This window comes from Euprymna scolopes, chromosome 34 (assembly GCF_053919585.1).
Source record: "Euprymna scolopes isolate OS-2025 chromosome 34, ASM5391958v1, whole genome shotgun sequence".
Lineage (NCBI taxonomy): Eukaryota > Metazoa > Mollusca > Cephalopoda > Sepiida > Sepiolidae > Euprymna > Euprymna scolopes.
The window spans coordinates 79,076,075-79,088,299 of record NC_136515.1 but is presented as its reverse complement, the minus strand read 5'-3'; the positions used below and the strand labels follow the sequence as shown (position 1 = coordinate 79,088,299).

The window sequence follows — 12,225 nt, the reverse complement described above, 5'->3', positions numbered from 1 at the left end:
TTCGTCTAGTTTATTATTTATAACACCTTTTCCCAAACTTACCATGTTAAAGAGAGTGTCGGGCGCCATTTTGAATTTTCCAATACATCGGTAAACACAGTATGTTTTTCGAGCTGAATAAACATGTTACGTTTAATAAAAACAAAAAAAATGTATCCAGTTTGGTAGAAAAGTAACTTATCTTGCCTTTGATAACATTTACTTGTTATATATTTGTTTTTTGACAACTTTTTCGAATCTATGTGTACAGTAATACAAACCCTATATATATATATATATATATATATATATATATATATATATATATATATATATATAAGCTACTTGATCACTTTACATGATTTTTAGAATATGCCATTTTCGTTCCATAATAGATATGTACATCATAATTAAAATTTTTTTTTAATTAAGTTGAACTATCGACAATTAAGTGAAATAATTCATTGTTTAGCTTGTTGTTCTCACTTATATGCCGACCATATGAATGTATGCTGTCAAGTATTTTTGTTATTAAGAATGGTGTATTTGAAAATCAGATGAGAAAATTAAAAAAAAAAATGTTGCTTGTGTAGATTAGTGATCTTTTAGACCAACACGTTTCAGGTGAAAACATTATTACGTATTTATGTGTCATCTTGAATTTGGTATAATTCCAAAAGTTTCAAAAAATGATCTGTTAGAAAAATAATTACAAGTAAAAATAGAATTTATCAAATTATCGAGTTTTATCGTTAAAGAGTTGTGCAACCAATTCAGTATGACAAACTGACTTATCTCCCTTGACTTGAATTGAAGATCTACCATTTTTAAACATACTTTTAAAGAACATAATTGTAAATGATGTTTTTCTTTGTTAAAAATACATCTAACATATCTAGATCATGTAATTTTTAGAATTTATATGAATTTCAACATGTCACGTAAGTACATAGCAATGTTTTCACTTGAAATGCATTGGTTTAAGGGATCTCTAATTTACACCAAAAAATGAAATTGATATTTTTTTAAATTTTTCTATCACGCAGCAAGAAATTAAGTTTTATTGCTGTAATTTTATTTGTATTTTTTATTTTTTTATTTTATTTTATTGCTGTAATTTTATTTGTATTTTTTATTTTATTTTATTGCTGTAATTTTATTTGTATTTTTTTATTTTTTTATTTTATTTTATTACTGTAATTTTATTTGTATTTTTTATTTTTTTCTTGATATTTTTGCTGGTTCTTTCCTTGTGTTAGACTATCACTGTTAAACAGAAAATAGCAAGAGATCTATATGTTGTATCAGGTTGACAAGAAAGTTCTTGCGGTTTTTAACTTTTAATTCAGATGAACATATTTTTTTTTTTTACATAGGCATAACCACTTACCAAGACTCAGAGACCACTCGAGGATAAGGGTTAAGAGTGTACAGTGGTCAAATGGACGATATAGTAATCGTTAGTAAATGAAAGTTTGGCGAGGGCGGACCATAGATTGAAGCTCAGTCGAGCACTTGCCATGAAAATAAAGATAAATCAGAGATAAACCCGCAACATCTCTTCTGTGAGAAAGAGGTTGCAGGGAAGAGAAAAGGACATCTCCTATAAGGCTATGAAGTCTATTTTGAACTCTATCAAGGCAGGACAAGTCCTTTCTAGCAGCTCCTGCCAGATGTGGCAACAGTACTCCATCCTTGGACGTACCTGGCTCTTATATAGATAGAGAATTGCATCAGCAGTGAGATATCTACTGGATCGATAGAAGGATCCACCATTTTTACGGCGGCCTTGGCTACGGATTTAATGTATGTTTCATTTAAGATCAGGAGTAAAGGTCAAGCCCAGAAGCTTGTCAAAACATGAGGTTTCCCCAAGATGAGAGCCATTCATTTCAATTGATGCCAGATGGGGATCAGAGCGTTGATGATGTAAAGATAAAAGCTTGGTTTTAGATGCATTAAAAGTAACCAGCCACTTCTTTCCCCATTTCTTTCAAATAAGTTTTCGTTAAAGTAAAGGTATTATAACGAAAACTTATTTGAAATCAAAATCTTTCTTTTCAACCTAATACTTGGTGAATTTTGTAGTTTTTCCCCCAATTTATTTTTTTTTATTTTCCTATTTAAATACTTACATCTTTTTTCATTTTATTTAATGCTGTTTTTAATTTTGATGTGTTTTTCTCACATTTAATGGTATTTTTTTTCTTTTTCAATTTGTCATATAAAAAGTACTTAGGATAATATTATTCCATCATTTTTGAATGATTAAATTTATTATCGGTGAAATTTTGCTTTACAAATATTTCATAAATAAAAAATAATTTCTATAAAACTTGAACGGCATTTATTTTTCCTCACAAGTTATTGCATCATAAATGTTTCTTGCTATTTTCTGTTTAATAACAATGTTTCATGTGGGTGTAACACTGTAGAAACACCTTTATTTATTATTTTTGGGGTATTATTTTTGAAATTTGTATTTTTCCCTTTTTTTAATTTGTATTTTTCCCTTTTTTAATTTGTATTTTTCCCTTTTTTAATTTGTATTTTTCCCTTTTTTAATTTGTATTTTTCACGTTTTTAATTTGTATTTTTCACGTTTTTAATTTGTATTTTTCACGTTTTAATTTGTATTTTTCCCTTTTTTAATTTGTATTTTTCCCTTTTTTAATTTGTATTTTTCCCTTTTTTTTAATTTGTATTTTTCCTTTTTTAATTTGTATTTTTCCCTTTTTTTAATTTGTATTTTTCCCCTTTTTTAATTTGCATTTTTCCCTTTTTTAATTTATATTTTTCCTTTTTTTAATTTGTATTTTTCACGTTTTAATTTGTAGTTTTCCCTTTTTAATTTTATTTTTAATTTGTACTTTTTTCTTTTTCTTTTTATTTTTTGATTTGGTATTTTTTATTCGTATTTTTCCCCTTTTAATTTCTATTTTTCCTTTGTTATTTGTATTTTTTCCCTTTTTTTGTATTTGTCATCTTTTAATTTGGCATTTTTTTCTTTATTAATTTTTTTTTATTTTTCCTTGTTTAAATTTTGACGCTTTTCATTTTTAATTTGTATTTTGTGTCCTTTTTAATTTGTGTCTTTTTAATTTGTAATTTGTGTCTTTTTTAATTTTGATGTATGTTTTCTCTTGACTATTTTTTAATTTATAATTTGTGCCATTTAAAATAAATGATTTGAATATTACTCCATTTTTTGAAAAATCAAATTTATTTTTGTCATTGTTAAAAGATAGTTAATATCTGTAATAAAAATTTTATGAGTGTGTATTTCTCGTCTTTACGTAACTTGGATAAATACACATTTAATTATATTTCTAATTTACTGATAACCAAACATATATCTTTTTTTTTTTTTACTTTTATTCAAGACCAAACGAGGCATATTGCCACCAAAATCTAAGGTACTATTATGATTAGGGCCAAAATTGTAAGTGAAATCCTAAATGGGGACTAGTGCATCAAGATGTTTGTTCGCATTACATTTAGATTTGTTATGGAGACGTGCGAGCGAGCTAATGTTCAAGCAAACAAAAATAAACAATGGAATCCCTGGGCTTGTGACAACCTGGATCCATGACGTCAAATCGGCTATGGGTCAAACCGAAAACCAGTGAAAAAGTGTTAATAACGAGCTGGCGAAGAACTGGGTTAAGAGGTCGAAGATACTTCAATAAAAGAGAAAAGATAAACAAAGCAGACAGTCAAAGAGACGGATGGCTGAGGAACAAATTGTCACAGTTCGCCACCACCCCTACCACTAACCCCCCCCACCACCACCGCCGTCGTCTTTGTGTTGTAATGTGTATATTAAACATATTGTAAAATAAACTAAGTCTGTTTTTATAAACAAAGTGTCTCGTGTTCATTGATAAATGATTCAACTGTCCATTTTAATCGCTAGACAATCACCAACTAGACATATATGTGTAACGAATTCATGTTGGTGCAATCATGGAGCAAGGTGGGAATTCCAAAGACAAGCAGACTGAGGAAAGACGCTATTAGAGTAGAACGTTCTTTGGTATCTGGGGAACTTTTTACAGTGAAGGGGTGGGATTTTGCTACTAGTGGAGTAGTTTTAGAACTAAAAAAACAACTTCATGGCTTGGAAGGTGAAAGTCAGTGTGCAACACCAGTAGAGTAGGAGTGATGGGGAAGGATTTCAAAGTGAACACTTGTGCTTCTAATCTGGTGACCTGCACATTGTGAAGCAAAACATTATCTTGCAAGATGAGGATGCTGATTTTACCTCACCTCTTAATTTGGATAGTTCTTCTTAAATTCCCCAAAAGTGAAACATCATACAAGATGCCTTCAATAAGTTTCCAGACTTTTTTGTACAGGCATTTAAAATTGACGAAGACTCTTGAAAATTCAGTATGTTTTAGTTATACATCTTATTAAATGATTGACCAATTTTTATGATTCTAGGTTCAATTGAACAGCTACAGCAGGAACTGGAATACACCTTACTAAAGCCTGATTGTCACAGCTTGCGAATTTTGCTACGTCACGGACCGCATTTAATTCTTCACCGCCATCTTGGTTACTGATCTGAACTACGCTGGCGTCTTTGTTCAACATAATATCTCAGAACTTAAGAAGTTACCTACGTGACGGACCGCATTTGATTCTTGGTCGCCATCTGGGTTACTGATCTGAACTACTCCGCCATCTGTGTTCAACACAATGTCTCAAAACTTAACAAGGTTCAATTGAACAGCTACAGCAGGAATTGGAATACACCTTACTAAAGCCTGATTGTCACAGCTTGTAAATTTTAGAAATATAATCTACACGTGAGGACACTTTAGAAGAACGATATGCAATAAAATTCTGTTTTAAACTTGGAAAAAATGTCACAGAAACGTATAGAATGCTTCAGACTACCTTTGGACCATCTTGCATGAATTGAGCATCAGTTTTGAATGGCATAAGAGATTCAAGGAAGGCAGAGAGTCTGTGAGGAATGATGAGAGATGTGGTAGGAGTAAGGAAGTCAGAACACCAGAGTTGATTGGCCAAATAAAGAATTTCATGGATAAAGATTGTCGTGTTTTTATAAAGACAATAAGTGCCCAGTTTGATGTCAGTGTGGGAACTGTACACACAATTATTTGTAAGAACTTAAGATTTGCACAAAATTTGTCCCAATGGTGCGCCATCCTTGTCATAGACTATTTGACCGAGATGAGCATCAAGACAGTTCATTACCCTCTCTATAGTCCAGGCCTTGCTCCCTATGAGTTTTGGTTATTCCTTAAGCTTAAGGAAAACCTTAAAGGCTGTCCTTATGAGATGAAAGAGACTGTGACAAGGGTTATTGATATTCTCACACAAGAGTACTTCCATGGGGTCTTCAAGAAGTTGTTGGAATGGTACAATAAGTGTATTGCAGCTGGAGGAGATTACTTTGAAGGGGGACAAGAGTTTCATGTGTGTATTATCAATGAAAGTGCCTATATGAAAAAGAGTCTGTAAACTTACTGAAGACACCTCATAGATTGTTATAATTATGGTACCCTTTGCCAGGAAATCTATTATTGCTTCTCCATCCTGGTCCCAGAAGACTGTGAGCATAACTCTGCACCCTTGCCTCCTTCGGACGTAGTGAATCCAAATGCTTCCACTGCATTGATTTTTGGATCCTATGTTTCATCCTGTATAATCAGTTTTTGAAAAACTTTGACATCTTGGAACATCTCAAAATTCATCCTCGAATACTCTGCGTTCTGAATTCTAGAAAGGTGTCAGCAACCTCGGAATCCATCATTTTTAATTATTCTTCTTGAAGCCCCTCCCAACACTGCCCCCGCCCCCAAATTTGTCATGGTGCTTAAGATGTTGCAACTATTTTTTATCTAATTTGAGGGTGCTGATTCCAGAAATGCTGTCATTTTTTTTTCTATCAAGTCTAGTTTTTCTGCTATTGTATACCCTCCTCTGTAGAAGTCGATAGCTACAATAAAAACAGGCAAATCAAAGAACAATATTTTTATGCAACTTTAAGAAACATATTCATGAAATCACACCAAAATATTCAAAATTAAAACTTGAAGTTGTAAAAAAAAATGCTAAGCATAGATATCATCCATGAATCGATGTTTTATTGATTTTCTAGAATGTAGGGGTGGACTCCAGCATCATCCCGTTTGATAAACCAACAGTAGTCTGCAAGCATGGTGGCATCCCAACGGCCTTGATAGCAAACTTCCATGTCGCTAATGCCTTGATGGAAGCACTCCCCTTGCTTGTCGTTCACATCACCTAGATTTTCTGGAAAACAGGCGAGATAGCTGTGCAAAAAATGTAACTTGATGCTCATATTTGCACCCAGTTGATGGAGATTTATGAGTAATGTTTCAGCAAGCTCTTTGTAGTTTGGCGCCTTTCTTTTTCTCAAGAAGAATTTTACTACATTCGTAAACTCTGTCCAGGCATTCAATTCTGCAGGATTCATAAAATTACAGAAATTTGTGTCATTCATTAAATTTTGAATCTGGGGTCCATAAAAATTTAATTTCTCTATGGTTAGGCAAATATATTTGAAACAGTCGCCATGTTAATAGCCTTCACAAACTGTTTCATGCTGCCAAGCTTTATGTAAAGAGGATGAAACACAATTTTGGAACGCTCCACCAAAGGAGAAGCCAAAACATTGAGAGAGCAAGGAATTAGTTTACTGCGCACAGGCAATTTTTTTTTTTTTTTTATCCATGCTCCATTCTTACTCTGCTACCCCACAAACACAAGAAGAAATTTTGTGAACCCACCTTGTAGCCTGAGGAGAAACCCAACCATTTTCAAATCGACTCATATGATCCATTGGTGTTGTCTGTATGAAATCTTTTCCAGAACAAATTTGATTTCATTATATTTTTCTTTGAGGGTCATTGAATGGCCTTGAGGAACTGATCCGTTTCAGTTCCCATTGTGAAGAAGAACACCCTTTAAACTTCATTTGGAACTCTCTATAAAAAGATGCCAATATTGAGAATAATTTGGAATTCTCTATAAAAAGATGCCAATACTACATATTCCCTGCTACGACCCTGTTCCTTCTGGAGTATATAATATGCTTGGATTTGATCTACCATCTACTTGTCGGAATGTAACAATTGCTTCTGTTGCCTACAGATTATTTCATGGTGCTTGCCCCTACGCAATGCTTAAGTACCGTCCTGTGCTGCACAGATCAAACCTGTGATGATATACGTTCACATTAGACCTTCTGCATAATCATGCCAGTGTTTGCTCAGAGATGTACTGGCAATCTCCTTTCACATTGTGTTCTGCAGTCCTGTACTTGCTGCCTCAGAATGGTGTGAATGAACATGTATCACTGTCACATTTTCAGAGTTCTGTTATTGTCTATCGTGATATTCCTAAGTTTTATGCATTCCCTAATTAGCTTAGTAGCCTCTGTCTATTGCTAACGGTTTTATGACCATGGCTTAATAAAGTGGGGAAAAAAGTACAATAGTTAAAGTTTGAATAACTGGTTTGTAATGAATACGGGGAATGGCCTATCTGTACTCGTACTACTGTTATACGCTTTTAAGCTAACAACATTGTTTTAGTTGATATAAAACTTGGGATAGTCCATTGTATAAGGAAGAGGAGGGTGTCAGTATTTTCTTTACAACAACATTAAAAATAAAACTTCCAATGATGATTTTTTTTTCCTCATTTTGATTTTTCAGTTCAATAATTTTACATTTTGATTTTTCAGTTCAATGATTTTACATTTTGATTTTTCAGTTCAATGATTTTACATTTTGATTTTTCAGTTCAATGATTTTACATTTTGATTTTTCGTTTCAATAATTTTACATTTTGGTTAAAAAAAATTTTTTTTTCTAATTTTATTATTATTATTGATCATTTAGAATTATTTTTTATTTTTGATTATTGATTTGTTTCTATTGATTTTTTTTTTTTCTTTTTCAGTTTTCATTTTTTCTTTTTTATTATTTAATTATTTTTCTATTCTGAGCAGATTTCCTCTTTTCTTTTTGTCCCCCTTTTCCTTGTGTGAGTTGATATATTGCGAAACAATTAAACCAAATCTTTTTTCGTTCTTTTTTAAACTTCCCCAAAAAGCTGAAACAGAAAACAAAGCAAAGCATACGCAAATAATAAAAAATAAAAGCAGAAAAAATTAGTTAAAAATTTATTCCAAATTTACCAGGTTGGGAATTTGTGTATATATATATATATATATATATATATATATATATATATATATCAAACTAAGGAAAAAAAGGGAATTAATTTCCCTCCTATTTACTATATATATATATATATATATATATACATATATATATATATACGAGCAAACAGTTAATAAAACATGTTAAAAAAACACTTTGAAATTAGTTAAAAACATATTTAATCTGAAAAGGAGACACTAGATAAGTGGATAGTCCTTAATCCGCGGAGTTTCGAAGAAATACTTTCCTTCTCATCAGAGGGTAGGAATTAGCAAAATGCGGGATCGGATTTTGCATGCAAAAGTATTTGATGAAACAACGAGTAAGTCAAAGATCTTACTTGAAAACAAAAAAAGTGAAGCAGAGGGAATATGGTGAAGAAATAGGTGATTACACATGAATGGATACTCTGGTGGAAGATAAATAATCCAGTGACGGTAAAATCCAAGTATATAATATCAAGAAAGTTAATTGAATTTCCATTTTCACAAGTAAAATCGAAAAATCCTGTAATTGGAATTTATTTTATATATATATATATATATATATATATATATTGGTTTTAAAATATAATTATCCACTGACATGTGTTTTGTCGTCTACGACTAATCAGAGTGGCTGGATCTAGCGAGATTCGAAATCGGGGACCCCATGGTAATGAACCTAAACTGTTAACCCACTCGTCCATCTCGCACGACTGTTTGGATATATCGTGATTTACCTAGATGTTATTTGTTTTTGTTTTCACGTTTTGCTCATCACCGTGGAGTCCCCATTTCGAATCTCGCTAGATTCAGCTACTCTGATGAGTCGTAGACAACGAAACACATCAGTGGATTATTATATTTTACAAAATAATATATATGCCGCTTCCCATGTGAGGGTACCAAATTGGTTAAAGGGAAAATTATTCCCAACTCGCATTTAGATAAAAATGCACTTTTGTAAATTGAATTCAGGGTATAGCTTTCAATTTTTACACTAACCAGCAATGTTATATAAAATTCTATGCTACCTTTTTTCCCTGCAGAAAAAAGACAAATTTTTTGAAACTCAATAAAATAAGGAAATAATTAACTTTATCTTGTATTCCTTGTTTTATGAACAATAAATGTTTGTAAATCATACTTAGCATAATTTTAAATCCCCTCATATATTTATATATATATATATATATATATATATATATATATATATATATATATATATTTATATATATATATTAAATTGTAATTCAATGAATTTCAAAAAACTCTCATTGAAATCAAATGAATTGGTTGAGTTTCATATCAAAGAATTTTTATTATTCTAAGCAAGACAAAGAATGTTTTAGAAAGTTTATCTCCTTAACCTATAGGGTTTCGATGTCTACCATCTCATCAGAGGAGTGAAAATATTAGCAAATAGTTATAAAGGTATGCACCCTATTTGCTAAAATCAGTGAGACATGGAAAGTCAAAGTGAAAATAATACATTTATCAGAAGTCCTGTAGCAGGAGTATTTGTAGAAAAAGGATATGAATGTTTTTGTTGATCCAACTTGTTTGGTAAAATCCATATTATACGTTCTTTACCTCCGTTTGGTAATATTTTCCAAGTTATATCCTGGGTAATCCGCATAGCTGTGTACATATCCGAATCGGGCAAGTGCTTGTTTAAATTTGTTTTGGGTCCAGCCGAAAATAATTTCAAAGTCTGGTGGAAGCCTTTTCATTAGAAGTTTATATTATATTTAGTGTGGCAAAGTGTTAGGTAGAGTAGGTAATGGTAAGTGGTAGGAGGTGGGGTGAGACATTTGTGCCTATTCATCCTAATATACACATGAACACACATATACAAACTGAACTCTTACATACAATATACATATGTTATATATATATATAGATACAACTTACATACATACATACACATATATACATATATACACATATACATATATACACACACTTAAACATACAGACATCTCTATAAAAATAAAAATATATATCTCTTCAAGTAGAATCTAAGAATCATAAAGTTTGACCGGTCGCTTTATTGAGGTTAGGTCGTGTACAAGATATAGGGACTTGGTTCGGGGGGAGGGGAGAAAGGAGGAGGATATGTACACAGCTATGCGGATTACCCAGGATATAACTTGGAAAATATTACCAAACGGAGGTAAAGAACGTATAATATGGATTTTACCAAACAAGTTGGATCAACAAAAACATTCATATCCTTTTTCTACAAATACTCCTGCTACAGGACTTCCGATAAATGTATTATTTTCACTTTGACTTTCCATGTCTCACTGACTTTAGCAAATAGGGTGCATACCTTTATAACTATTTGCTAATATTTTCACTCCTCTGATGAGATGGTAGACATCGAAACCCTATAGGTTAAGGAGATAAACTTTCTAAAACATTCTTTGTCTTGCTTAGAATAATAAAAATTCTTTGATATGAAACTCAACCAATTCATTTGATTTCAATGAGAGTTTTTTGAAATTCATTGAATTACAATTTAATTTATTTGCTCTATCTTGCATATCGAGCAATTCTTGTTTAGATGGGATAACTTATAGAATATTACTGCCAGTAATATTTTGTAAACCAACAATCTCACGTTTACATAACCACTGATTGTTAAATAAAAACTATTCCGAAGTATATATATATATATATATATATATATATATACACACACTTAGTTTTGTATAAAAAAATCTATTAAGGTATAAATCCCTTATAATATTTCCCAAATTGTTTCAGATAACAAGCTCAATAAATTATGTTATCAGCTTCAGAGCAATTTTTACTGGTTGGTTGCATTCTAATCAATCTACAATCTTATTTTTTGTTTATTTTTGTTAACTTTTTATTTTGGTGAATGCCTATATGTTTTCTTTACCATTTTACATACTTTTCACCACCCATAACAAAAAATATTGTCTAGGAATTTTTTCTCTGCTCTTCAGAGACCATCAAAAATTAATTTAAAAAAAAAAAAGGAAGGGCGATTAAAAAAGATTAGAACAGCAGATTACCAACATGAAAAATATACTTTAAAGATGATAATCAGTTAAAAAAAAATCCCCCGTCCTCCTAATATGTATATATGTATGAACACATAGGCACACATCTAAGTATGTATCCATTAATATTTTTTTCTTTTGTCTTGTATCAGCTCCCCAGATACCAATGATGTCTTTGAGTATCCCAATGGAAGTGGCAACTGTCAGGAAGCGACGCGTCACCATTCTCTTCGCTACTCTGCCCCACATCGACCATACACGCTGCAGGATATTACGTCATCAAGTTCAGATGCATCACTCTCTTCAGATGAGGACGTCTCTTTGGATCAAAAAGAACCGTTCTTACCGCTTCATCCAAACAGGTGAGCCGAGACGTTTCATTCAGTTAATATACTGATCAAACCATTCATCATTTAATAAAAAAACTGTTGCAATAAATAACTAATTCTTTAAATTCCAGAAGGTTTTCTACTTGTCTTGATCAGCTAGACTTTGGAATTCCCTTCCTGCTACCTGCTTTCCTGATTGTATTGATATGCAGAAGTTTAAATGTAATGTAAACCAACATCTTGTTAATCTTTCTTAGTCATGGTCCCAAATAGTAGCCCCTTACATCCAAGTTAAGGATGAATGTGAGTAAAAAGAACCCTCCCCCTTTTTTTTATTTCATTATTCAATTTTCACCCCAAACAAGGCACAGTGCCACTTTGAAGCAGGGGGCTACTATCAGGGACATAAGTTGCAGGGCATTATGAAGGGAGATGAGCAGCAAGATGTCTGTTTACATTACACTTGAACTTCTGCATGTCAGTACAGTTGGGAAAGCAGAATCTCGGAAGGGAGTTCCAAAGTCTAGCAGTTCTGGGGAAGAAACTATTGGAGTAAAAGGCTTTCTTACACCTAGGGATCTCTACTGTGAAAGGGTGGGATTTAGCTGTTTGTCGAGTTTGTCAGGGATATTCACGTCGAGGAGGTACAAGTGCTTGTAGTTCGTCAGAGCAT

At 32.0% G+C, this 12,225-nt stretch overlaps 1 protein-coding gene across 1 annotated transcript in view; it reads left to right on the top strand.

The window, feature by feature from the left end:
* Positions 1–12,225, top strand: part of LOC145259303 (bridge-like lipid transfer protein family member 1) — a 454,810-nt gene that overhangs the window by 257,473 nt on the left and 185,112 nt on the right. Inside the window, 1 exon segment of the mRNA XM_080117188.1 lies at positions 11,376–11,585. Coding sequence (XP_079973314.1) covers positions 11,376–11,585 — 210 coding nt within the window.